General features: G+C 46.0%; 1 protein-coding gene and 1 pseudogene across 1 annotated transcript; both read right to left on the bottom strand.

Moving 5' to 3' along the window:
• Positions 1-4449: 4449 nt before the first annotated feature.
• Positions 4450-8652, bottom strand: LOC132206606 (ferritin, heavy subunit-like). Its single transcript, XM_059640871.1, has 4 exons — positions 8551-8652; positions 6333-6479; positions 5070-5195; positions 4450-4605 (listed from the first exon to the last, which is right to left on the bottom strand). Exons 1-4 carry the CDS (start codon positions 8650-8652, stop codon positions 4450-4452), a joined length of 531 nt encoding a protein of 176 aa, XP_059496854.1.
• Positions 8653-12326: 3674 nt separating this feature from the next.
• LOC132206453 (ferritin, heavy subunit-like) lies at positions 12327-25620 on the bottom strand (annotated as a pseudogene).
• Positions 25621-26446: the final 826 nt, after the last annotated feature.

The following is a 26446-nucleotide window of genomic DNA, read 5'->3' as shown; positions in this document are numbered from 1 at the left end:
AAGTTACTTTCACTCAATATCTGCTTCAAAAAGCAGGATGCAGTCTAGTGCTATCTTTTAGCTTTGAATGACAAGTTTGAATATTATTCATGTGTTCAAAAAAGGGAATGGGGTAACCCTGGAAATTACAGGCCAGCTAGTCTTATGTCAGTGGTTGGCAAATTAATGGGAAGGGCTGTAAGAAACAGAATTAATGATCACTTGGATAGGCACAGTATGATTTGTGATGGCCAGTGTGGATTTGTGAGGCGTACATCATGCCTCACAAATCTGATTGAATTCTTTGAAGGGATGACCAAACGTGTGGATGAAGGTAGATCAGTGAATGTGGGATACATGGATTGAAGTAAGGCGTTTGATAAGGTTCCCCATGGCAGGCTCATGCAGAAAGTCAGGAGGCATGTGACGGGGGAAATGAGACAGATTGGATTCAGAATTGGCTGACCCATAGAAGACATGGGTGACAGTTGACTGAAAATATTCAACATGGCGCTCAGTTACGAGTGGTGTACCTCAAGGGTCTGTTCGGGGTCCTCTTCTATTTACGATTTTGGTAAATGATTTGGATGTAGGAGTGGAATGGCGGATTAGTAAGTTTTTGGAAGATACGAAGGTGATTTGACTTGTGGATAGTGTGGACGGCTGTTCCAGGTTACAAAAGGACATTGATAGGATGCCGAGCGGGGCTGAGAAGTGGCAGACAGAGTTTAACCCTGAAAAGCGTGAAGTGATTCCTTTTGGAAGGACAAATTTTAAAGCAGAACACAGGGTTAACGGAAAGATTCTTGGCAGTGTGGAGGAGCAGATGGATCTCGGGGTTCATGTCCACAGTTCCCTGAAAGCTGCCAGTCAGGTGGATAGAGTTGTCAAGAAGGCATGTGGTGTGTTAGCTTTCATTCATAGAGGGATTGATTTCAAGAGCTGTGAAGTTATGCTCCAGCTATACAAAAGCCTGGTTCGGCCACATCTGGAGTATTGTGTCCAGTTCTGGTCACCTCATTCCAGGAAAGATGTAGAAGTGTTAGAAAAGGTGCAGAGGAGATTTACCAGGATGTTGCTTGGAATGGAGGGAAGGTCTTACGAAGAAAGGTTGAGAGAACGAGGGCTTTTCTCTTCAGAACAAAGGATGAGAGGTGACTTGATAGAGGTGTACAAAATGATCATAAGTATAGGCAGATATGACAGCCAGAGACTTTTTCCTAGGATGGAGTTAGCTATTATGAGGGGGCATAGTTTTGAAGTGAGTGGAGGTAGATATAGGGTGGATGTCAGAGGTAGGTTCTTTACTCAGAGAGTGGCTGGGGCGTGGAATGCATTGCCGGAGAGTGCAGTGGAGTCAGCCTCGTTAGGGGATTTTAAGCTGCTATTAGATAAGCATATGGATATAAGGTAGTGGAGGTGAGATCGTCCTTGGGTTTAGGATAAAAGTTCGAAACAACATCGTGGGCTGAAGGGCCTGAACTGTGCTGCACTGTTCTAGGTTCTATTTTCTAAGAAACCATGGGCAGAGGTCAATCCTAATTCATGTGCTCATGGCTTTGAGACCAAGTCAGAGTCTGGGAATTCTGTTGTGAATAACTCTACTTCAGACTTTCCAGAGTCTGTTCACCATCGATAAGACTGAAGTTGGGAATAATGCTGGAGTAGTTTGCAATTTTCCAGCTCAATGCCGCCCCAGTGACACTGAAGCAGCTCCAAGTAAATCCATCACTATCCTGACTTGGAATAATATCAGTGTTTGTGAGTGAAGATCCCAGAAGCCCCTCCTCAGCAACAGCAGCAGCATCATTCCGGTCTCTCCGACACCAGGTGGACTGCAATAAGCAGCTCATCACCATCTCCTGAAGTGTAACAGTTGCTGAGCACTAAATGTAGCCTTGCCATTGGCACACTCAAGATTGACTGTATATAAAAAGCATGCTGTGATAGGGTCAGGTGGGGTCCAAAATTAGAGAGCATCGGTTTGAGGGGAGAGGGGTAAGATTTGATGGGGACATGAGGGGCAACATTTTCATACAGAAGGTGGTGTGCATTGTTAGAACGAGCTGTCAGAGACAGTGGTGGAGGTAGTTAGAATTACAACATTTAAGTGACATTTGGAGATTTGCATGGAAAGGAATGGTGTAGAAGGATATGGGCCAAAGGCAGACAAGTGGGACAATGTCAGTGATAATGGGAACTGCAGATGCTGGAGAATTCCAAGATAATAACATGTGAGGCTGGATGAACACAGCAGGTCAAGCAGCATCTCAGGAGCACAAAAGCTGACGTTTCGGGCCTAGACCCTTCGTCTCTGATTTTGTGCTCCTGAGATGCTGCTTGGCCTGCTGTGTTCATCCAGCCTCACATTTTATTATCTTGGGACTATGTCAGGTTGGGAAATCTGGTCAGCATGGACAGGTAGGACCGAAGGGTCTGTTTCCGTGAGAAACGAGTCATTCACTCTAATTCTATGCAACAGAGTGTTCCTGTTTTTTGTAACTTTTGGATGGCAGGGTATTTTAATGGTCAGCATTACTGCCTCATAGTGCCAGGGACCTGGGGTCAATTTCAGTCACGTGTGGAGGCTGCACATCCTCCCCGTGCCTGTGTGGGCCTCTTCCCACAGTCCAAAGACATGCAGTTTATTTTGGACTGGCCGTGGGAAAGATGGCGTAAGAAGGCAGGGTGTGTCTGAACAAGATGCTGTTCAGAGGATCAGTGCAGACTAAATGGGCTGAACAACCTCTTCAGAGGATCAGTGCAAACTAAATGGGCTGAACAACCTCTTCCCGCACTGCAGGGATTCTACACCCAAGACTCAAGATGGTTTAAAATAAAACTCTACGTGGTGGAACAAATACATTCAGTGCCTTAAAGACCCACACCTCAGTGAAGGCTGCAGTGTGCACTCGCTACAAAGCTCCCTGAAACATTCCCCAGGATGTCTCTGACAGCCCCCTCCCTAAACCACGATCTCTGACACCTCGAAAGATAAAGGAAGCAGCCATTCAGGAAAGTCAGCATCTGCAGGTCTCCTCCCTGAGTCACACTGCTCCTTCAATGTGATCGGGTGAAATCAACCTGCATCAGGAGTAACCCTCCCCGTGGGGGAAGCTCAGAGGAACCAAGGGAGCAGCTTAGTGCGCTCAATGCTGGCTTGAGCAGCAAGAGCCAATCAAATGGCAGCATTTAACCAGGAGCGTTGCTGTGTTATTCCCAGGTCACTATTATCCTGCTGTAGGTGCCATTAAGTGCATCCAGTTCAGGTGAATTTTTTCAAGCAGACTTGTGCTGAATATTCCCATCTCTGGGCTGGCTGGCCTGAAGTTTATTACTAGGCGTGGTGGGGTTTTTGACCAAGACTTGGCAGAGAGCAAGGAAGTAAACGGAGCAAAGCCACATTAGGACAGCTTTGGATTACTCCTGGGAAATGGTTCCCCCCTTGTGAGCTTTCTTGTCGAGCTACAATGGGTATTTAATCCATATCGCCTGGGAGAGCAGCGCATGTTCCTCAGGCGAAGGAACAAATGAACTGGTCATTGTGAGTAACTGCTGATGGCTGTCCGGAGGCAGGCAGTTGGTGGTGGGGATCAGGAGGCCACAGGGCTGGTCTTGGCTTGAACCTCAACTGGGTCTGAGTGAATCTAGGATGCACTGTCAGGAAAAAGTAATAACATTGATTTGAACAGAATAGACCAGGTGTGTCAGATCCCAGTTGCTAAGTTTAATTTTATTGCTCCCAGCATTGCTGGTTCCTCCACAAGGCTAGAGAGGGGACGCTGCTGGATCTCTTCCCTTAAGCTCTTGTTGAGGCAAGCCGAGCCAGCTGGCACAGAATTTACATTGGCATCAACTTGTGATTTGTGTGGACTTTAGCAATCAGTCTCGGTTGGTGGAGGTTGACAGAGGTTGACAGGGAAGCTATTGCTTAGCAAACTAGACATGAACATAAAGCATCCTACAGCCCTGTTTCTGTGAAAGTGGGTGTCAAGTCTTTCTTTCGGCCAAACAGGGGTGTTTTCTCTTTCGAAAGCAATGAAAATTTTAGCTGCACCTGTATTCATCATACCTGGCTGTGAGATAATAGTACAAAGTGACTTGACACCCCGCAGGCCCAAACCTCAAGTTCTGGCTGGAGGAATAACTTGAATTCATAACTTAGAGGAAGTTCCACGGGAATTCCGAGACTGATGCTGGGGTGGTGTTGGAGGGAAGACCAGGGAAATATTCTGTCAAATTAATAATTTCATTAGCCAAAATTACAGGCTTGAAGCTCTCAAAAGCTCTTTAATATCAAGGGTCTCAATGATGGACAATAAGCAACATCAATACATTTCATTCATTTCCACTCAGCTGGTTCAGCCATTACATTGTTTGCTACAAGCCCCTTCTCCTTGGAAGGAGACAGGTTGTCCAGGGTGAAGTAGGGAATACATTCAGACCAAGCAGACAGTACTCCAGGTCACACTAACTGCTGTCCTCCAGGGAGAGCCTGTCAAACAGGTACTCTCCCATCCCATTCTCAGGGGCTCCCAGGCGCTTCAGGTTGGTGATGTAGTCCCCAAGTTGCTTGATGATCTCCACCTCCTCATCCAAATAGTGAGTCTCCAGGAAGTCACACAGCTGCAACAGAGGAATATGACACTTGGTACATTTATACTATCCACGACAATTTCAGAATTCCCACTGCAAGACAGACTTAGCCATGACTAGCTCTGGACAGCCCTGAAAAGCGAGCTAACACCTGGAGAATTTGTGCCAGTGAGGACAACATGTCAGCTGCTCCATCTTGCTGTTTGTGAAATGGAGCTGAGTTGGATTGTGATGGACAATGATCATTCCACTGCAATGATACTAATGAAGAACTCAGTGGCCAACGTCATTTCAGCACTTCCACTAGATTATAGATCAAATTCCCCTTATACCTCATTGTAATCAGTATGATCCCAAGTGATCAATGTTACAATAGTTCAGGAAAGTAATGGATGGAAAGTGTTACATCAGTGAATTTCCAATCCACACAGACCAACCAATGAAACGTTACCTTGAGGGTCTAGCAGTGATGTGAATGAGGAGGTGAAGCTGACATGAGGGTCAGTCTGGGCTGTGGCGAGTTGGTGTAGATCCAGCAAACTCTGGTTCACATTCTTTTCCAGATTCAGGGCAACCTGAATTGCCTGCAGGCTGTTACCCCACTCATCCCTCTCTGGCTTCTATGGATGGAGAGAAGGACAGGTAAGCTTCAGAAACAGAATCCCTGCAGCATGGGAGCAGGCCATTCACCCCACTGAGACCATAACTGCTGAAGAGCATCCCATCTGGTCCCATTCCCACCCTGTTCTTGTAACCTGCATTTCAAGTTGCCAATCTTCTTTTCTACTGTGTGGGGATGCCATGCTTTGGGATAACGTTTAAACTCTCGTCACGGGCCAGAACCAAACTGGTACCCCTGGCACTGAGTCAACAGTGCCAACCACTGAGCCACTGTGCCATCCCTGAAGTCCAGATAAAGAAAACATTAGCTACTTGGTGACTCCTTTCACCTTGCCCCATTTATCCTTGACCTGAAGCCGGAAGTTCAGGAACATATCCTTGTACCACAGGGAATAAATATGTACCAGATTAGTCATTTGCACCAGTGTCCATCTGCTGGAGTCTTAAAAAGGATATTCATGAGTGAATCCCAAGGGCTGTGGGGGAAGTAGCGGTCGTGTCCCAAGCTTCGGTTGACAAGGCTGAGGTTCAAGTCTCACTTGTGCTTGTGGCCTCATACATGCCCGAGCGGCATGGTCAGAACCATCATTACTTGAATTCATTGTGGGGGGCAGTAATGTGCTTACAATAAACACAGGATCATCGATCCCTCAATGCTCACACAAGGCAAACTGTGTGTGAAAGGGGACATAGGCCAAGTAACATGTGTTAGTTTGGGGCAGGGTTGTGAGGAACAGCACAGGGACAAGTCCTTTGAACACATTTTATGAAAATTCTTCTCCCGGTCTCTGCTGTATTCTATCTTTGGCCTCGCTAGTCAGAAGGACAGGATAGCACTGCAGGGGGTGCTGGTGAGGGTCCCCAGGTTGTTTCCCCGAGACAGAAAATCCATTGTGAGGAGAGAGATTGGACGGGCTGGGGTTTTCCTTGTCCTTTGAGCAGGTGAGGCTGAGGTGGTTGTTTGATGGAAGTCAGGCTTGTACAAATGCTGAAACACTGGAGATGGAGGAGAGCAAACAGGGAAGCCAAGCAAAAGAACTTTCCACACTCGCTCAGGATCTGAAAATCTTGTCACTGGAGATGACACCGCAAGAGCAGCCATTCCACCCTGCACTCCCCCACCACCCAACCCCAACCTTCACATCCTGGAGGAGGACTCGGCCGCCACGCTGATTCTGGAATTTCAGCAGCTTCTCTGCATGTTCCCGCTTCTCCTGGAACTGATCTTTGAAGAACTGGGAGAAATGGGGGAGGGCAACATCGTCTTGGGCAAAGTAGGACATCTGGAAGAACAAGTTCAAGTTACATTCGACATCACTGGCTCACTCCCCATTGCAGTTCTCAACTACAAGACTACTTGAGCACTCAAACCAAACTGACAGAAGGCATGCTCATGTGTCAGACACTGAACAGATTGTGAACCCAGTGTTGTTCAATTCACCAGCAACTGGGCAAAATCACAACAGTCCAGCTTCCTCCTGGAACCAAAAATACTGTTTTATTTTGGTTTGAATCTACTGGTGATTAGCTCAGGAGTGCCTGGCACAGCCTTTGTGGAGAGACAGAGCTGAATTCATGCTTCTATTCATTAATCTCCAACAGAATTGGATGAAGTTACTGGTTGAACAGGGTTTCAGGAAGTGCCAGGAGCTGGCGTACAGGATGTACACAGGATGGAGGAGCCACAAGGCACTGTGTTTTGCCTTTCAGGTAAACTTTCAAAAAAGATGTTGAACCTTGTTCTAGTCAATGAATAGTAGGGAGAATGTTTTCTACAAACCCAGGATCAATGAGATTTGGACATAAGTGTACACATTAACTCTACACGGGTACGCTATCTTCAGTATGATGTTTAGCACTAAGATAATGCCAAGGAAAGCCTGCCCAGTAACAGCCTTTGGATCGTTGCAGCAGTGGGTTATTGCTCTGCCGAAAAATAGTGCAAACTCAGGCTGTCAGAAACTTGCACCAAGTCACATGACTGAAACAAATGATCAAATGTCAAATATGAGCGGCCTGTAGATAATGTCACGAGTGAAAACAGTAACCTGGAAAAGCACTTGCCCTGACTTAACCCAAACAGGCAAAAAATCCTGTCGGCTTTCAGCCCATGTGACTCATATCTAAACTGTCATGTTCACAATTCGATGTAAGGGTTTAAGAGCTAATCGTCACTATTGGAAGCATCAGCTAAGAGTTACATTCTGGGGAAGGACTCCTGAAAAGTTACTTTAATCCACAAATCCAAAAACCACAGTCAGGCAAGCAAAAATCTCTGGTTTAAGTGGGTAGTTACACGTCATGGCAGAAGATAGTCGGGATTTTATCCTTGGGAAGCATGTGCCAACAGAGTTGGGACACAGTGATTAAACCCCAACCACTGGATCACCAATAAAGCGGTCCCACCTCCCAAGTGAGGCTTATAGGGACTTAGTCCTCATTACAAGACAACTTCCTCACAACAGGCACAAGCCCAGAGAGAGATGAATATTCTCCATGTGTCTGGAGAAGGGGACCTGCAACATGCAAGAAGCAGACACCATCCAGGACAGAGCAGCCCACTTCATGGGGACTGCATTCACCACCTCCTTTCAGGGTCCATTACCTACCAGGTCCCCTGCAGCACTCACCAAGGTTACTTCAACACATACCTTCCAAGCACAGTCTACTCCTTGGAAGGGCACAAGCACATCACCACCAGGATAGAGGGGACATTTTGTTTTAGGTCAAGCTAAATGATATGGGAACAACCTCCATTCCTTCACTGTCACTGGGCTAATAGCCTCAGCACATTCCAGCAGCCCCAGTGTGGGGTGGAGAAGGGCAGAGAGGGGATCCAACATTTCTCACACACAGCAGATCAACTCTCAGTAGGGACGGGATAGGCCACACCCACATCTTCAATAAATACAAGTAAAGCCAAGTCAGCCTCAATGAAGGAGATCCACATAAAATAGATACCAGTCACAGACTAGCCTCAGGTTTGTTCAGACTAACAAGGGCCACTGCAACAGGGAAGTTATTGTTATTGTCAGTGTTAAAAAAAATCAGCATGTTTGTTTAGGACCACCACAGAGATCAGGCAAATGAAGTCAGGAAACTTGTGTCAGAAAGAAAAAAAAAGCAAGAGGCTTTTACCCTCCAGATACCACTGAAGGCCAACTGGGACCTGAGTTAACATACATCAGTATCCTACACCATCGTGACAGTAACACCACCTCTATCCTGAACTGATATTTAGGTAGGAGCCACAAAACCTCAATCTACTAGATTGTCAGCTTCACTAGAGGCCAGGCAAAGAATTTACTTCAACAGAACAGATTTATATGTTTAACCCCGAGAGACAGCACTCACCAAAGACTGATAGAGATAGGAGGCAGTGAGCTCCACATTAATCTGCTTGTTGACAGCAGCTTCACAATCCTGGTGATAGTTCTGACTGATCTGGGAGGCCATCTTGTGACAATAAATTTCTTTTATTCTCCTCACCACCAAAATAACAAAATTAGGAAGAACAATCAACATCATTCCCGTGGGACTCTATTTATACCCCAGGGGCAGACCCTCTTTTTATGAAGCAGGAAATGACATCATCAGTGATGGCCAATCACTCTTGTTAATCAATTGATCAGTTGCCACGTCCAATCAGTGCACGATGGGAATTGGATCCAGAAACGAATCACAGTTGACAACTGGTCGATGATGGAATTGCTGAATGATCTTTGACCTCCTGTACAAGTGCACATTCTGTAAATGTATTTGCCAGAAAATGACAATAAAATATACTCTAAACCTTCGCTTTTCTATCTGAGGTTGTGCGTGAAGACACAGTCATCACAGATTTGCAGAATTCTGTCGGATTGTTAATCTGAGGGATTATTCGTCATAACTTTTGAACGTTGCTGTTGGAGCCATAGAACATAGAACATAGAAGATTACAGCACAGCACAGGCACTTCGGCCCTCGATGTTGTGCCGACCTGTCATACCGATATGAAGCCCATCTAACCTACACTATTCCATGTACGTCCATATGCTTGTCCAATGACGACTTAAATGTACCTCAAGTTGGTGAATCTCCTACCGTTGCAGGCAAAGCGTTCCATTCCCTCACTGCTCTCCAAGTAAAGAAACTCTGACATCTGTCCTATATCTTTCACCCGTCCATTTGAAGCTATGCCCCCTCGTGCTCGCTGTCACCATCCCAGGAAAAAGGCTCTCCCTATCCACGCTATCTAACCCTCTGATTATTTTATATGTTTCAATTAAGTCACCTCGCAAACTTCTTCCCTCTAATGAAAACAGCCTCAAGTCCCTCAGCATTTCCTCCTAAGACCTTCCCACCATACCAGGCAACATCCTAGTAAATCTCCTCTGCACCCTTTCCAAAGCTTCTACATCCTTCTTATAATGGGGTGACCAGAACTGTACACAATACTCCAATTGCGGCCGCACCAGAGTTTTGTACAGCTTCGCCATAACCTCTTGGTTCCGGAACTCGATCCCTCTATTAATAAAAGCTAAAACATTGTATGCCTTCTTAACCGCCCTGTCAACCTGGGTGGCAACTTTCAAGGATATGTGTACATGGACACCGACATCTCTCTGCTCATCTAAACTACCAAGAATCTTACCATTAGCCCTGTACTTTGCCTTCCGGTTACTCCTACCAAAGTGCATCACCTCACACTCGTCTGCATTAAACTCCATTTGCCACCTCTCAGCCCAGCTCCGCAGCTTATCTATGTCTCTCTGCGACCTACAGCATCCTTCGTCACTATCCACAACTCCACCGACCTTCGTGTTGTCTGCAAATTTACTAACCCATCCTTCTACGCCCTCATCCAGGTCACCTATTAAAAATGAGAAACAGCAGTGGACCCAACACCGACCCTTGCAGTACACCACTAGTAACTGGTCTCCAGGATGAACATTTCCCATCGACTACCGCCCTCTGTCTTCTTTCAGCAAGCCAATTTCTGATCCAAACTGCTATATCTTCCACAATCCCATTCCTCCACATTTTGTACAATAGCCTCTTGTGGGGAACCTTAGAAGCTCAGCGAATGCCTTGCTCAAATCCATATACACCACATCAACCAGTTTACTCTCATCTACCTGTTTAGTCACCTTCTGAAATAACTCAATAAGGTTTGTGAGGCATGAGCATGACTTTCCCCTCATAAAACCGTGCTGACTATCCCAAATCAATTTATTCTTTTCTAGATGATTATAAATCCTATCCCTTATAACCTTTTCCAACACTTTACCAACAACTGAGGTAAGGCTCACTGGTCTACAATTACCAGGGTTGTCTCTACTCCCCTTCTTGAACAGGGGAACCACATTTGCGATCCTCTGAACAGGGGAAACAACATTGGCTAATCTCATCTTTCTAAAATGCCCAGATTTGGTTGATATGAACATTTTCCTATTTCTGCGCAGCAACAGAATAGTATGCTTTTGGATCGTCTAATACAGGCAACCGATGTCCTTTAGATCTGTTCTGAATCTGCTGTGATCCCTGGGACTTAGGGTCTCATGAATCCCAGTTTGAAAAGCAAGATGCTAAATGTGCTGAGTGACTCGTATACACAGTAGGCCTCAGGGTTTTCTGTGAATGAAAATCCCAGAAGCCCCTCCTCAGCAGCATCATTCCAGAGTCTCCTACACCAGACGGTCTGTAATAACCAGCTGCTGAGCACTAGATGTAGCCTTGCCATTGGCACACTCAAGAATGACTGTATATAAAAAGCATGCTGCGACAGGGTAGGGAAGTCCAAAACTAGAGGGCACAGGTTTGAGGGGAGAGGGGCCAGGGGAAACACAGGGTCAAAGGACTGTGGTGTGACTGAGCAGGATGTTGGGCAGATGGTTGATACTACGTGGGTCAAACGGCCTCTTCCAGGAGAGTAGGGATTCTATCACCAAGGATTGAGACTGGGCAAAATAAAAAGGATTATTGTGATGGAACAAATATATTCAGTACCTTAATGACCCACACTCTTCCTAAGGCTGTAGTGTGCACTTCGACAAAACTCAAGACAAACTCTGGGCTGTCTCTGTTCACCCCCCTCCCTCAGCCATGATCTGACACCTTGAATGATCAAGGAAACAGCTGTATAGGAATGTCAGCATGTCCAGGCATCTTGTCTGAAGGAGACAGTCCCAACCTTCCCCAGAAATCCCTGCTCCCTCACTCGTTCAAATTGAAGCGTGTCAAAAGAAAAAGAGCCTTCAGCCCATGGAAAGGTTCCAAGAACCAAGGCAGCAGCTTTTCATACAAACCCTTCAACAGTAAGAAGCCAGTTGTAGCTGCAAGCATAAACCAAATGGGAGTATTTTTAAACCGTGGGCTATCATCCAAGCCCCAGGTCACCAATCCTTGTCTTTATGGGATCAAGACCATCCACTATCAATCAGGTAGCCCCAGAGAATCTGGAGCCAATTCCCTGGAATGTGACTGTTGTGAAAGTTTGGGCCGAATTTCCCCAGCTCAGGGCTGGCAGACTTCCAGTTATTTCCAGTGGGGGCAGGCAGGGTGGGGTGGAGAAGAGAAGCTGTTGGAAGAGAAAGTTGCTGAGCCCATGGGTGAAGGAAAGACAGCAAAAAAACTGATGAAGCCACTTGGAAGACAAATTTTGGATTGCTTCTGGGAAAAGAGATCAATGCAGTTAAACCAAGACAGTTATTTAGAAAACCCCAAGGTGCCCTGGGAGGAGCAGCAGACAACTGACAAAACTAAATGCGAACTGGTCAGTGGGGCCAACTGTCAATGGCTATTGCAAGGGTAGGTCACAGGCCCCGATTTGAACCTGAACTGGCTCCCATAGGCCTAGAGTCTGTCCACAGTGTGGGGGGGGCGGGGGGGGGGGGGGGGGTGAACTTCAGTAGGAAAGCTTGATTGACCAAAGAAAGGTATCAATGGTCTCAAAATGATGGACAAAAACCAATATCAATATATCATTTTATTCATTTCCATTCAGCTGGTACAGCCATTACATTCTTTGCTACAAAATTCCTTCCCCCTGGAAGGAGACAGATTGCCCAGGGTGAAGTGGGGAATGCATTCAGACCAAGCAGACAGTACTCCAGGCCACACTAACTGCTGTCCTCCAGGGAGAGCCTGTCAAACAGGTACTCTCCCATCCCATTCTCAGGGGCTCCCAGGCGCTTCAGGTTGGTGATGTAGTCCCCAAGTTGCTTGATGATCTCCACCTCCTCATCCAAATAGTGAGTCTCCAGGAAGTCACACAGCTGCAAGAATATGACAACTTGCTACATTAATGCTATCCAAGACAACCTCAGATTTCCTACTGCAAAACACTCAGCCATATGAGCTCTAGACTACCCTGAAAACCTAACACCTGGAGACTATGCCAGTGAGGACCATGTATTTCAACTGCTCTTGCAGTTTGTTAAGTGATGCTGTGTTGGATTATGATGGATAGTGATCATTCCACTGCAATAATCCTGGATGAGCATTCAGTGGCCAATATCACTTCATCACTCCTACTAGATTATAATCCAAATTCCCATTTTACTTGATTGCTGAGCTGATCAGATTATAAGCATTGGTACGGATCTGAAGAGATCCAAATGGCACTTGTCTGAGACAGCAGGCAACTTCTAATCCACAAAAGACCAACCATTGAAGGTGTTACCCTGAGTGACCAGCAGTGAAGAGAATGAAGTGGTGAAGCTTACATGAGGGTCAGTCTGGGCTGTGGCAAGTTGGTGAAGATCCAGCAAACTCTGGTTCACATTCTTCTCCAGATCCAGGGCAACCTGCATCGCCTGCAGGCTGTTACCCCACTCATCCCTCCCTGGCTTCTGAGGATGGAAAGAAGCAAAGTGAAGCTTCAGAATCTCTACAACATCGATCAGTGCAGAACTGCTCTGAAATGCATCCCAGCTCATCCCACTCCCCCTCTATTCCTGTAACCCTGCATTTCAGATGGCCAATCCTCTTATACTATGAGGACACCAACGCAGACATGGGGAGGACATGTAAACACCAGTCCCTCACCAGAGGCCAGATCAAAACCTGTGTCCCTAGCACTGAGAACACTGCTAGCCCCTGAGGCAGCCCTGGAGCACAGCTGAAGAACAGTTCCTTCAGAATTGCTTTCACCTTGCCTGTCGGTCCTTGATCTGAAGGAGGAAGTTGAATAACAGGTCATTGTGGGGGATAATGACAAGATTTGCATCAGGGTCCATCTGATGGAATTGTGAGGATATTCACGAGTGAATCCTAAATGCTGTCATGGTACAGTGGTAGTGCCCCTGTCTCTGGCTGACAAGGCCAAGGTTCAAGTACCACTTGTGCTGGTGGCTTCATACATGCCTGAGCAGGATGATCAGAAACATCACGGCTATTTAATTCATCCAAGGGACAGCGAGGTGTTTGCAAAGTGTGTTGTGCTGCTAACAATTAAGAAAGGCCCAAAACCATAGATCCCTCAAAGTTCAGACAAGGTCAACAGGGTGTAACAGTGACAGAGGGCAAGCAACCTCTATTAGTTGGGTGTGGTGGAACAGGAAGGGGGCCAGTCTTGTCACAGTTTGTTCTTCTAGTCACCACATTATTCCCTCTTGGGCCTCACCAGTCACAAGGACAGGATGGCACTGCAGGGGGAAGCTGGTGAGGTTGCCCAGGCTGTTGCCCAAGATCCATTGATTGGAGGTTAGATAGGCTGGGATTTTCTGTGGAGCAGGAACGGCTGAGGGAGTGACCTGATGTAACTATTGAAGAATAGAGAGTGGCCAGTTGATGGAATGTCTTCCCCATGGCAGACACCAAGACCAGAGAGAAACCAGGTTTGTGGAGTAAGCAGGTTAGAGGGGATTGGAGGAAACGTTCTCTTCACCCTCCTCCGAGGGGGAGGTTAGAAATATGAGATGAACCACATAAAGGGTTGGATGGTGGTGGAGTCAGCTACTCCAGATCAGTTTAAGGTCCAGCTGGACAAGTATATAGTGCCAGGACAGTGGCCTGTGGACCAAGGGAAGGTAAATGGGATTAATGTGCTTTAGTGTTTGTGGGGTCAGCAAAGACATGGTGGGCCAAAGGGCTTCTTTCTACACTGGCTTCAAAAAGGAGATCAAACAGGCCGAACAAAGTTTTGACTCAAATGAAAACCTTGTCACTGACTTGAAACCACACCACAAGAGCAGCCATTACCATCCCAACCCCCACCCCACCCAACTCCAACCTTCACATCCTGGAGGAGGACCCGGCCTCCACGCTGATTCTGGAATTTCAGCAGCTTCTCGGCATGTTCCCGCTTCTCCTGGACTGATGTTTGAAGAAGCGGGAGACATGGGGGAGGGCAACATCATCCCGGTCAAAGTAGGACATCTGGAAGGGAGATCAAGGTAAAGCCCATTAACAAGTCACAGGCCAATTTTAGTTCAGAGCTCCAGGGCTACTTGAGCATTCTAAAAATCAGACTGACAATAAGCTGTTAAGTACCTGATGCATTAACAATTCAGAACCCAGTTTTGAGCAGTTCCTGTTGAATTGGAAAAATCAAAACAATCCCAGCTTCCTCCAGGTAAGCTGTAAACACCATGTGTTTTATTTTGGTTTGAAACTCCTGGCAAATTGCTCAGTGGGTCTGGCACAGCATTGGGTGAGAACAAGTGTGAATTGATGTTTTTACTGATTAACCTCCACCAGAAATGGGAAAATTACTGATTGAATAGGGTTTCAAGAAATGCCAGAAGCTGGAATGCAGGATGTGCACCAATAGAACAGCTGCAGGGCACGCTATTGCTCCTTTGGCAAAGGCCAGAAAACAGATCCCAGACACTGCAACTAACAGCTAGGAAGGAGCACATTTTCTGCTTAGTCAGGATCAATGCAATTGGATGCACTGTATCTATTAGTTTGACAAGGGCTGCAGTAGTGGGGTGGCTGGGGTGAGGGGGAAGGGATGAATGAAGGACATGGGCACCAAGAATCTGCCAAGGAAAGCCTGCCTCGGGACAGTCTTTGGATTGTTCTAGATACAGTTTACTGCTGCATCTAAAACAGCTGTACTGAGACTGCTAGCAACTTGTACCATTACACATGAAACAATGATTGACAAAACAAACTGATCACATGACAAATATGACAGTGACCTGCAGATCACCTCCTCTCTAGACAACATCACTTATTAAAACAGTAACGTGGAAATGCTACTGTTTACTTAATCCAACAGGCAAAGTCCTGTAGATTTCTAAACCAGGATGTTCACAATTCAATGTATTCAGGTTTACCAGGTCTGCTATTGGAAGCAGCTACTAAGACACACATTCTTGGGAATCCTGCTGAAAAAAGTTGCTTTAATTGTCAAATGCAAACACAAGCACAATTTATCATTGCCCATTTAAATGGGCAGTTAGAAGATGTAGAATAGTGGAGATTTTACTCTTGGGACATGCTTCCAAGTTGTGTTAGGAACATGGGTCAGCGATTAAAACTGACCTGGTGGCTCAATGAAAGCTGTTGCCACCTCCCAAAGTGGGGCTGACAGGGACTTGATCCTCATCATGACAGGACTTCCTGCTGACAAGCACAAGCCCAGAGAGCACCCGGCAACACTCACTAAGGTTACTTCTAACACCTTCTAAACACATTCTACCCCTTGGAAGGGCACAGGCACCCAACCACCTGGGGAAAGAGGGGCTAGTTAGTTTAGAGTCAGGCCAAATACAACAGGAATAAGCTATTTTTTGCATATTCACTGGGTCAGTACCCTCCGCACATTCTCAGCCCCACGGCAGTGCCGTGCCTTGGAAAAGCTCCAACACTTCATATACAGACAGCCCACACCCACCTCATGAGTATGAAAAAAAGCAAAGTAGATCTCAAATGGAGATCTGCTTGATCAGATACCAGTCACAACCTCACCCAGTTTAATCTGAAACTAGAACATAACAGCACAGTACAGGCCCTAGATGTTGTGTCAACTTGTCATACTGATCTCAAGCCCATCTAACCTAGACTATTCCCTGTACGTCCATATGCTTGTCCAATGACGACTTAAATGTACCTAAAGTTGGCAAATCTACTACCGTCACAGGCAAAGCATTCCATTCCCTTACTACTGAGTAAAGAAACTACCTCAGACATCTGTCCTATATCTATCATCCCTCAATTTACAGCTATGCCCCCTCATGCTCACCGTCCGCAGAAAGAGGATTTCCCTTTCCAACCCTCAGAATATTATATGTTTCAATTAAGTCAACTCTCAACCTTCTCACCAATGAAGACAGCCTCAAGTCCCTCAGTCTTTCCTCATAAGAGCTTCCCTCGATACCAGGCAACATCCTAGTAAACCTCCTCTGCACTCTTGCCAAAGCTTCCACATCCTTATAATGCAGTGACCAGAACTGTATACAATACTACAAGTGCAGCCACACCAGAGTTTGGTACAGCTTCACCATAACCTCTTGGTTCCAGAACTCAATGCCTCTATTAATCAAAGAGAAAACACTGCCTTCTTAACCGCCCTGTCAACCTGGATGGCAACTTTCAAGGACCTGTTTACGTGGACACCGAGATCTCTCTCCTCATCTACATTACTAAGAATCTTACCATTAGCCTCGTGCTTTGCCTGCTGGTTACTCCTCCCAAAGTGCATCACCTCACACTTGTCTGCATTAAACTCCATTTGCCACTTCTCAGCCCAGCTCTGCAGGGCTAGAACAAGCCTATTCTAAGCTGATTGCAATAGGAAATCAAGATTATTTGAGATGTTAAGTTGGGATCACCACAAAATTCAAATACAAGCAAGGATACAAGGAGGAAAAGAAGAGCAGTGACTAGCCGATGGTGCTTCCATTCCCACAATGGTGAGTCCCAATTCATTTTTAAATTAGTTCCCTCAAGTTTCAAACAAAGTCACAGGAAGCGATAATTACCACCAGTCACAGCACCATCATGGGACAGGCAAGTAACTACAAGAACACTCCACATCTCACTGACAACCAACTGGGACCCAAGTTAGAGTACATTAGACACCAAACTATTGTTATAGTAACATCACACTCATCCTGCAGTGAGAAAGAGGTAGGAGCCACAAAACTCAGTCTATAAGATAGACAACTTAATTACATCCAAGGGGAAGAGTTCACTTCAACAGAACAGAAGTATGTTTCACCCAACAGAGACACCACTCACCAAAGACTGATAGAGATAGGAGGCAGTGAGCTCCACATTAATCTGCTTGTTGACAGCATCTTCACAATCCTGGTGATAGTTCTGCATGATCTGGGATGCCATCATATAAAGGAAAAGCTTGCTTTAGTTTCCGCACCACAAAAATAACAAAGTTAAGAACAACAATAAACATCCCTGCCCTGGGACTCTATTTATACCCGAGGAGCCAACACTCATTTTATGAAGCAGGAAATGAGATCATCAGTGATGGCCAATCACTCTTGTTAATCAATTGATCAGCTGCCACATCCAATCAGTGCAGGATGGGAATCGGGTCAAAAAACCAATCAGAATTGATGAGTGGTTGATGATGAAATTGCTGAAATGATCTTTGACCTCCTGAACAAGTGCAAATTCTGGGAGGACATCTCCCTGAAAATGAGAATAAAGTATGCTCTAAAACTTCACGTCTGTATCTGAAGTTGTGCGTTAAGACACACTCAACACAGATTTGCAGAATTCTGTCGGATTGTTATTCTGAGGGATTAGTCGTCATAATTTTTGAACATTGGTGTTGGAGCTCTTTGAAAAATGGCTCGATTTGGTTGATCTGAACATTTTCCTATTTCTGTGCCGCAACAGAAATAATGTGCTTTTGGATCATCTAAAACAGGCAACTGATGTACTTTGTGGATCCAATCTGCATCTGATGTGATCTCCCTGACCTTGACCTTGAAGGCCCAGTTTGAAAAGCAAAACGCTAAATGTGCTGAGTGCCTCTTCTACACAGTAGGCCACAGGCCTCTATGTCTCAGTTGCTGCTAGAAATGTATCGCACGTTGAACATTTCTGTCTCCCAGTTTCGTTTTTCATTGTTTGAAGTAGAACTAGCGATTAACCCCAGCAGGTTTCCAAGTGAGGAATTTCTGGTCCTGTATACATTGCGTTCTGTAGATGGTACAGCTCAGAAACTGGGAATTCAGATGCTGGGAATTCTGTCAGGAAGTACTCAACTCCTGAGTTTCCAAAACCTGTCCACCGTCAATAAGGCTGAAGTTGGGAGTAGTGCTGGAATAGTTTACAATGTTGTCGCTTGAGGCAGCTCCGACGACACTCAAGCAGCTCCATGTAACTCTGTCACCATCCTGACTTGGAACAATATCCCTGTTTGTGAATGAAAATCCCAGAAGCCCCTCCTCAGCAGCAGCAGCAGCATCATTCCAGTCTCTCCTACACCAGGTGGACTGTAATGACCAGCTCATCACCACCTTCTGGAGTGTAACACTTGCTGAGCACTAAATGTGGCCTTGCCCTTGGCAGACTCACGATTGACTGCATACAGTAAGCATGCTGGGACAGGGTAGGGGAGTCCAAAACTAGAGGTGGTAGGGGTAATGTTTTCACACACAGGCATATGGAGTTTGGGGGGGTGGGGGGAGAGGGAGGGAAGCTGAAGAACAGCTTTTCCCCACAGAAAATGGTTTAGGTCAAGAATGAGTGGCTACATAAAGCAGGAGAAGTAGGTGCAATTGCAGTTGTTAAAAGACATTTGGTGATTTCCAGGGAAAGGACTGGTTGAGGGATATGGGGCAAACACAACTAGTTCAGATTTGGAACACTGCTCGACCTGGACGGTTTGAGCCAAACAACCTGAATCTCTGCTGTAGGACTCTGACAGTATGCAACAGCATATTCCTTTGTTCGGTACTTTAGGGTGAGACAGTGTCTCAGTAGCGAACACTTACCTCACAGCGACATGGGATTTATTACAGCCTTAGGGCACCCTGGGGAGTTTGTACATTTACAGTGTCTGTTTGGTTTCCCACCCACCATCTGAACTATTTGCTGGTCAAGTGGATAGGCAATGCTAAGTTGGTGATATTGACAAGGGGCAAGCTGGATTAGCCATGGGGAAGACACAGGGTTAAAGGACTGGGGTGGGACTGAGCAGGATTCTGGTCAGAAGGTTGATGCTACCTGGGTCAAATGGCCTCTTGCCAGAGAGCAGGGATTCTATCACCAAGGATAGAGACTGGGCCAAACAACAACGATTTTTGTGATGGAACAAATCTATTCAGTACCTTAATGACCCACACTCTTCCTAAGGCTACAGTGTGCACTTGTGCCAAAACTCAAGATAATCTCCGGGCTGTCTCTGATCACACCCTCCCTAACCCATGATCAGACACCTTGAATGATCAAGGAAACAGCTGTAAGGCAAAGTCAGCATGTCCAGGCATCTTGACTGAAGGAGACAGCCCCCATCTTCCCCAGAAATCCCTGCTCCCTCACTGGGTCAAAAAAAATTTCATCAGCCCATGGAAAGGTTCCAAGAACCAAGGTAGCAGCTTTTTGTACAAACCCTTCAACAGTCAGAGGCCAGTTGTAGCTGCAAGCATAAACCAAATGTGAGTATTTTGAACCATGGGCAATCATCCAAGCCCCAGGTCACCAATCCTTGTATTTATGGTAGAAAGAGCATCCACTATCAATCAAGTAGCCCCAGAGAATCTGGAGATGATTCTCTGGAATGTGACTGTTCAGAATGTTTGGGCTGAATTTCCCCCAGCTCAGGGCTGGTGGACTTCCAGTTATGGGGAGGGCCTGAGCCCTGGGCGGAGGAAAGAAAGCAAAAAACTGAGGAAGCCACTTGAAGGAATTTTGGATTCCTTCTGGGGGAAATTCAAATCTATGCAGTGGAACCAAGAAAGTTCAGAAAACCCAAGGTCCCCTGGGAGGAGCAGCAGACTTCAGTGACAAAGTGAACTGGTCAGCAGGGCCACCAGTTGATGGTTGTCGTCAGGGTCGGTCACAGGCCCCATTTGAACCCCAACTGGCTCCCGTAGGCCTGGAGTCTGTCCACAGGGGGTTGGGGAAAAGCAATGGTGAAGTGAGGCAAGAAAGCTTGCTTGACCAAAGAGGTATCAGTGGTCTCAAAATGATGCACAGTAACTGAGATCAAGAGATCATTTTATTCATTTCCATTCGGCTGGTACAGCCATTACATTCTTTGCTCAAAGTCCTTTCTCCCTGGAGAGAGACAGATTGGCCAGGGTGAAGTGGGGAATGCATTCAGACAAGCAGACAGTACTCCAGGCCACACTAACTGCTGTCCTCCAGGGAGAGCCTGTCAAACAGGTACTCTCCCATCCCATTCTCAGGGGCTCCCAGGCGCTTCAGGTTGGTGATGTAGTCCCCAAGTTGCTTGATGATCCTCACCTCCTCATCCAAATAGTGGGTCTCCAGGAAGTCACACAGCTGCAACAGAGGAATATGACACTTGGTACATTAACACTATCCAAGAAAACGTCAGAATCCCCACTGAAAAACATGCATATGGAGGGAGATTGTCAGGGATGACTAGAGCCAACGCCTGGAGAAATTGTGCAAAGAGGACAACTGCTTTTTAGCTGCTTCATCTTGCTGTTTATTTACTGGAGCAGAGTTGACTTGTGATGGATAAAAGTCATTCCACTGCAGTGGCCCTGAATGAGAATTCAGTCACCAATATCGCCTCAGTCCTCCCCACAGGTTTACAAGTTAAAATACAGACTTGGAGTCAACTGCTCAGCAATGATTTTGTAATCACTATGGATCTGAAGTGATCCATGTCATCTGCACAAAAACAAAGTCTAACTGAATTTCTAATCCACAAAAGACCAACCAATGAAGGTGTTGCCCTGAGGGCCTAGCAGTGAAGTCAATGAGGAGGTGAAGCTTACATGAGGGTCAGTCTGGGCTGTGGCGACTTGGTGTAGATCCAACAAACTCTGGTTCACATTCTTCTCCAGATCCAGGGCAACCTGCATTGCCTGCAGGCTGTTACCCCACTCATCCCTCTCTGGCTTCTGGAGGAGGGAAAGAAGGACAGTTAAGCTTCAGAATCTCTACAACATGCATCAGTCTGTAACTGCTCTGAAGAGGATCCCAACTCGTCCTTCTCCCACCCTATTCCTGTCACCCTGCATTTCAGATGGCCAATCCTCTTATACTATGAGGACACCAACGCAGACATGGGGAGGACATGTCAACACCAGTCCCTCACCAGAGGCCAGATCCAGACCTGTGTCCCTAGCACTGAGAACACTGCTAGCCCCTGAGGCAGCCCTGGAGCACAGCTGAAGAACAGTTCCTTCAGAATTGCTTTCACCTTGCCTGTCGGTCCTTGATCTGAAGGAGGAAGTTGAATAACAGGTCATTGTGGGGGATAATGACAAGATTTGCATCAGGGTCCATCTGATGGAATTGTGAGGATATTCACAAGTGAATCCTAAATGCTGTCATGGTACAGTGGTAGTGCCCCTGTCTCTGGCTGACAAGGCCAAGGTTCAAGTACCACTTGTGCTGGTGGCTTCATACATGCCTGAGCAGGATGATCAGAAACATCACGGCTATTTAATTCATCAAAGGGACAGCGAGGTGTTTGCAAAGTGTGTTGTGCTGCTAACAGTTAAGAAAGGCCCAAAACCATAGATCCCTCAAAGTTCAGACAAGGTCAACAGGGTGTAACAGTGACAGAGGGCAAGCAACCTCTATTAGTTTGGTGGGGTGGAACAGGAAGGGGACCAGTCTCCTCAGTTTGTTTTTCTGGTCACCACATTATTCCTCTTTGGCCTCACCAGTCACCTGGACAGGATGGCACTGCAGGGGGAAACTGGTGAGGTTCCCCAGGCTGTTGCCCAAGATCCATTGATTGGAGGTTAGATAGGCTGGGATTTTCTGTGGAGCAGGAACGGCTGAGGGAGTGACCTGATGTAATTGAAGAATAGAGAGTGGCCAGTTGATGGAATGTCTTCCCCATGGCAGACACCAAGACAGGAGAGAAACCAGGTTTGAGGAGTAAGCAGGTTAGAGGGGATTGGAGGAAACTTCACCCCACCCCCACCCCCACCCCTCTGAGGGGCTGTTTGAAATATGAGATGAACCACATAAAGGGTTGGATGGTGGTGGAGACTGCGACTCAAGATCAGTTTAGGGTCCAGCTGGACAAGTACTTAGTGCCAGGACAGTGGCCTGTGGACCAAGGGCAGGTAAGTGGGATTAATGTTGTTAGTGTTTGTGGGGTCAGCATAGACATGGTGGGCCAAAGGGCTTCTTTCCACACTGGCTTCAAAAAGGAGATCAAACAGGCTGAACAAAGTTTTGACTCAAATGAAAACCTTGTCACTGACTTGAAACCACACCACAAGAGCAGCCATTACCATCCCATTCCCCACCCCACCCAACTCCAACCTTCACATCCTGGAGGAAGACTCCGCCTCCACGCTGATTCTGGAATTTCAGCAGCTTCTCTGCATGTTCCCGCTTCTCCTGAGACTGATGTTTGAAGAACTGGGAAAAATGGGGAAGGGCAACATCGTCCCGGTCAAAGTAGGACATCTGGAAGGGAGAACAAGGTAAAGTCCATTAACAAGTCATGAGCCAATTTCAGTTCAGAACTACAGGGCTACTTGAGCATTCTCAAAATCAAACTGACAATAAGCTGTTAAGTACCTGATGCATTAACAATTCAGAACCCAGTTTTGAGCAGTTGCTGTTGAATTGGAAAAATCAAAACAATCCCAGCTTCCTCCAGTAAGTTGTAAATACCATGTGTTTTATTTTGGTTTGAAACTCCTGGCAAATTGCCCAGGAGGGTCTGGCACAGCATTTGGTGAGAACAAGTGTGAATTGATGTTTTTACTGATTAACCTCCACCAGAAATGGGATAAATCTTTGATTGAATAGGGTTTCAAGAAATGCCAGGGGCTGGAGTGCAGGATGTACACCAATAGAACAGCTGCAGGGCACTGTATTGCTGCTTTGGCAAAGACCAGAAAACAGATCCTAGACACTGTAATTAACAGCTAGGAAGAAGCACATTTTCTGCTGAGTCAGGATCAATGCAATTGGATGCACTGTATCTATTAGTTTGACAAGAACTGCAGTATTGGGGTGGCTGGGGGGGCATGAGGAGATGAATGAAGGATGTTAGCTCCAAGAAAAGCCTGCCTAAGGACAGCCTTTGGATTGTTACTGCAACAGTTTACTGCTGCACTGACTCAGACTGCTAGCAAATTGTACCATTACACATGAAAGAAAGACTGACAAAACAAACTGATCACATGACAAATATGACAGTGATCTGCAGATCAACTACTCTCCAGAGAAGATCCCTCATTAACCTGGAAAAACCACTGTTGACTTAATCCAACAGGCAAAGTCCTGTAGATTTCTAAACCAGGATGTTCACAATTCAATGTATTGAGATTTAGCAGGTCTGCTATTGGAAGCAGCCAGTAACAAGCACATTCTTACAAATCCTGCTGAAAAAAGTTGCTTCAATTCTCAAATGCAAACACAAGCACAATTTATCTTTGCGATTTAAATGTGCAGTTAGAAGATGTAGAATAGCAAGATTTCATTCCTGGCACATGCTTACAAGGTGTGTTGGGACAATGGGTCAGTGATTAAAACCCAACTGCTGGCTCAATGAAAGCTGTTCCCCCTCCCGAAGTGGGGCTGACAGGGGCTTGATCCTCATCAGGAGGGGACTTCCTGCTGACAGGGACAAGCCCAGAGAGCACCCTGCAACAAACACTAAGGTTACGTAAACACCTTCTACCCCTTGGAAGGGCACAAGCACCCCACCTGGGGAAAGAGGGTCCAGTTAGTTTAGAATCAGGCCAAATACAACAGGCATAAACTTTTTACCAGAGTCACTGGGTCAGTACCCTCAGTACATTCTCAGCCCCATGGCAGTGCTGTGCCTTTGAAAAGCTCCAACACTTGACATACAGACAGCCCACACCCACCTAATGGAGTATCAAGAAAAGCAAGGTAGATCTCAAAAGGAGATCTGCTTAATCAGATAAGAGTCACAACCTCACCCAGTTTAATCTGAACATAGAACATAACAGCAAAGTGCAGGCCCTTCAGCCCTTGATGTTGTGCCGACTTGTCATACTGATCTCAAGCCCATCTAACCTACACTATTCCATGTATGCCCATTTGCTTATCCAATGATGACTTAAGTGTACCTAAAGTGGGCAAATCTACTACTGTCACAGGCAAAGCATTGCATTCCCTTACTGAGTAAAGAAACTACCTCTGACATCTGTCCTATATTTATCAGCCCTCAATTTAAAGCTACCCCACCTCATGCTCACCATCACCATCTAGGAAAAAGGCTCTCCCTATCCACCCTAACTAGCCCTCTGATTATTTTATGTTTCAATTAAGTCACCTCTCAACAACCTTCTCTCTAATGAAGAGAGCCTCAAGTCCCTCAGCCTTTCCTCATAAGATCTTCCCTCCAGACCAGGCAACATCCTAGCAGATCTACTCTACACCCTTTCCAAAGCTTCACATCCTTATAATGTAGTGACCAGAACTGTATGCAATCCTCCAAGTGCAGCTGCACCAGAGTTTTGTACAGCTTCACCATAACCTCTTGGTTCCAGAACTCCATCCTCTATTAATAAAAGACAAAACACTGCCTTAATTGCCCTGTCAACCTGGGTGGCAACTTTCAACATTCCGTGTCTATCTATCAACAGATCTCTCTGCTCATCTACACTACCAAGAATCTTACCATTAGCCCTGTACTTTGCCTTCCGGTTACTCCTACCAAAGTGCATCAGCTCACTTGTCTGCATTAAACTCCATTTGCCACCTCTCAGCCCAGCTCTGCAGGGCTAGAACAAGCCTACTCTAAGCTGATTGCAATAGGAAACCAAGATTCTCAGTATCAATTGGCAGGTTTACTTCAGATCCCCACAAGATTCAAATAGAAACAAGGATACAGGAGGGAAAAGAAAAACAGTGACTAGCTGATGGTGCTTCCATTCCCACAATGGTGAGTCCCAATTCATTTTTAAATTAGTTCCCTCAAGTTTCAAACAGTCACAGGAAGCTATAATTACCACCAGTCACAGCACCATCATGGGACAGGCAAGTAACTACAAGAACACTCCACCCTCCACATCTCACTGACAACCAACTGGGACCCAAGTTAGAGTAACATTAGACACCAAACTATTGTTACAGTAACATCACACTCATCCTGCATTGAGAAAGAGGTAGGAGCCACAAAAACTCAGTCTATAAGATATAGAACTTAATTACATCCAAGGGGAAGAGTTCACTTCAACAGAACAGAAGTATGTTTCACCCAACAGAGACTCCACTCACCAAAGACTGATAGAGATAGGAGGCAGTGAGCTCCACATTGATCTGCTTGTTGACAGCAGCTTCACAATCCTGGTGATAGTTCTGACTAATCTGAGAGGCCATCTTATAAAGGAAACACTTGCTTTATTTTCCTCACCACAAAAATGACAAAGCTAAAAGCAACAGTAAACATCCCTGCCCTGGGACTCTATTTATACTCCAGGAGCCAACACTCATTTTATGAAGCAGGAAATGAGATCATCAGTGATGGCCAAACACTCTTGTTAATCAATTGATCAGCTGCCACATCCAATCAGCGCAGGATGGGAATCGGGTCAAAAAACCAATCAGAATTGACGACTGGTTGATGATGAAATTGCTGAAATGACCTTTGACCTCCCGCACAAGTGCAAATTCTGGAAGGACATCTCCCTGAAAATGAGAACAAAATATACTCTAAAACTTCACTTTTCTATCTGAGGTTGTGCGTTAAGACACATTCATCACAGATTTGCAGAATTCTGTCGGATTGCTATTCTGAGGGATTAGTCGTAATAATTTTTGAACGTTGGTGTTGGAGCTCTTTGAAAAATGGCTCGATTTGGTTGATCTGAACATTTTCCTATTTCTGTGCAGCAACAGAAATAATGTGCTTTTGGATCATCTAAAACAGGCAACTGATGTACTTTGTGGATCCATTCTGCATCTGATGTGATCTCCCTGACCTTGACCTTGAAGCCCAGTTTGAAAAGCAAAACGCTAAATGTGCTGAGTGCCTCTTCTACACAGTAGGCCTCAGGCCTCTATGCCTCAGTTGCTGCTAGAAATGTATCGCACGTTGAACATTTCTGTCTCCCAGTTTCGTTTTCGTTGTTTGAAGTAGAACTAGTGATTCACCCCAGCATGTTTCCAAGTGAAGAATTTCTGGTTCTGTTTACATTGCGTTCTC

This window comes from Stegostoma tigrinum, chromosome 38, assembly GCF_030684315.1.
Source record: "Stegostoma tigrinum isolate sSteTig4 chromosome 38, sSteTig4.hap1, whole genome shotgun sequence".
Classification (NCBI taxonomy): domain Eukaryota; kingdom Metazoa; phylum Chordata; class Chondrichthyes; order Orectolobiformes; family Stegostomatidae; genus Stegostoma; species Stegostoma tigrinum.
The sequence above is the reverse complement of the archived record's forward strand: the minus strand, read 5'-3'. Positions and strand labels throughout refer to the sequence as shown.

Bases quoted from the DNA above. Each gene is read 5' to 3' on its own strand.
- LOC132206606 (XM_059640871.1), bottom strand. From the start codon at position 8,652: ATGGCCTCCCAGATCAGTCAGAACTATCACCAGGATTGTGAAGCTGCT. The intron at 6,480-8,550 runs GTGAGTGCTGTC...TTGTTCTTCCAG, and splicing joins CCTATCTCTATCAGTCTTTG to ATGTCCTACTTTGCCCAAGA. The intron at 5,196-6,332 runs GTTGGGGTTGGG...CTCCATCCATAG, and splicing joins TCCTCCTCCAGGATGTGAAG to AAGCCAGAGAGGGATGAGTG.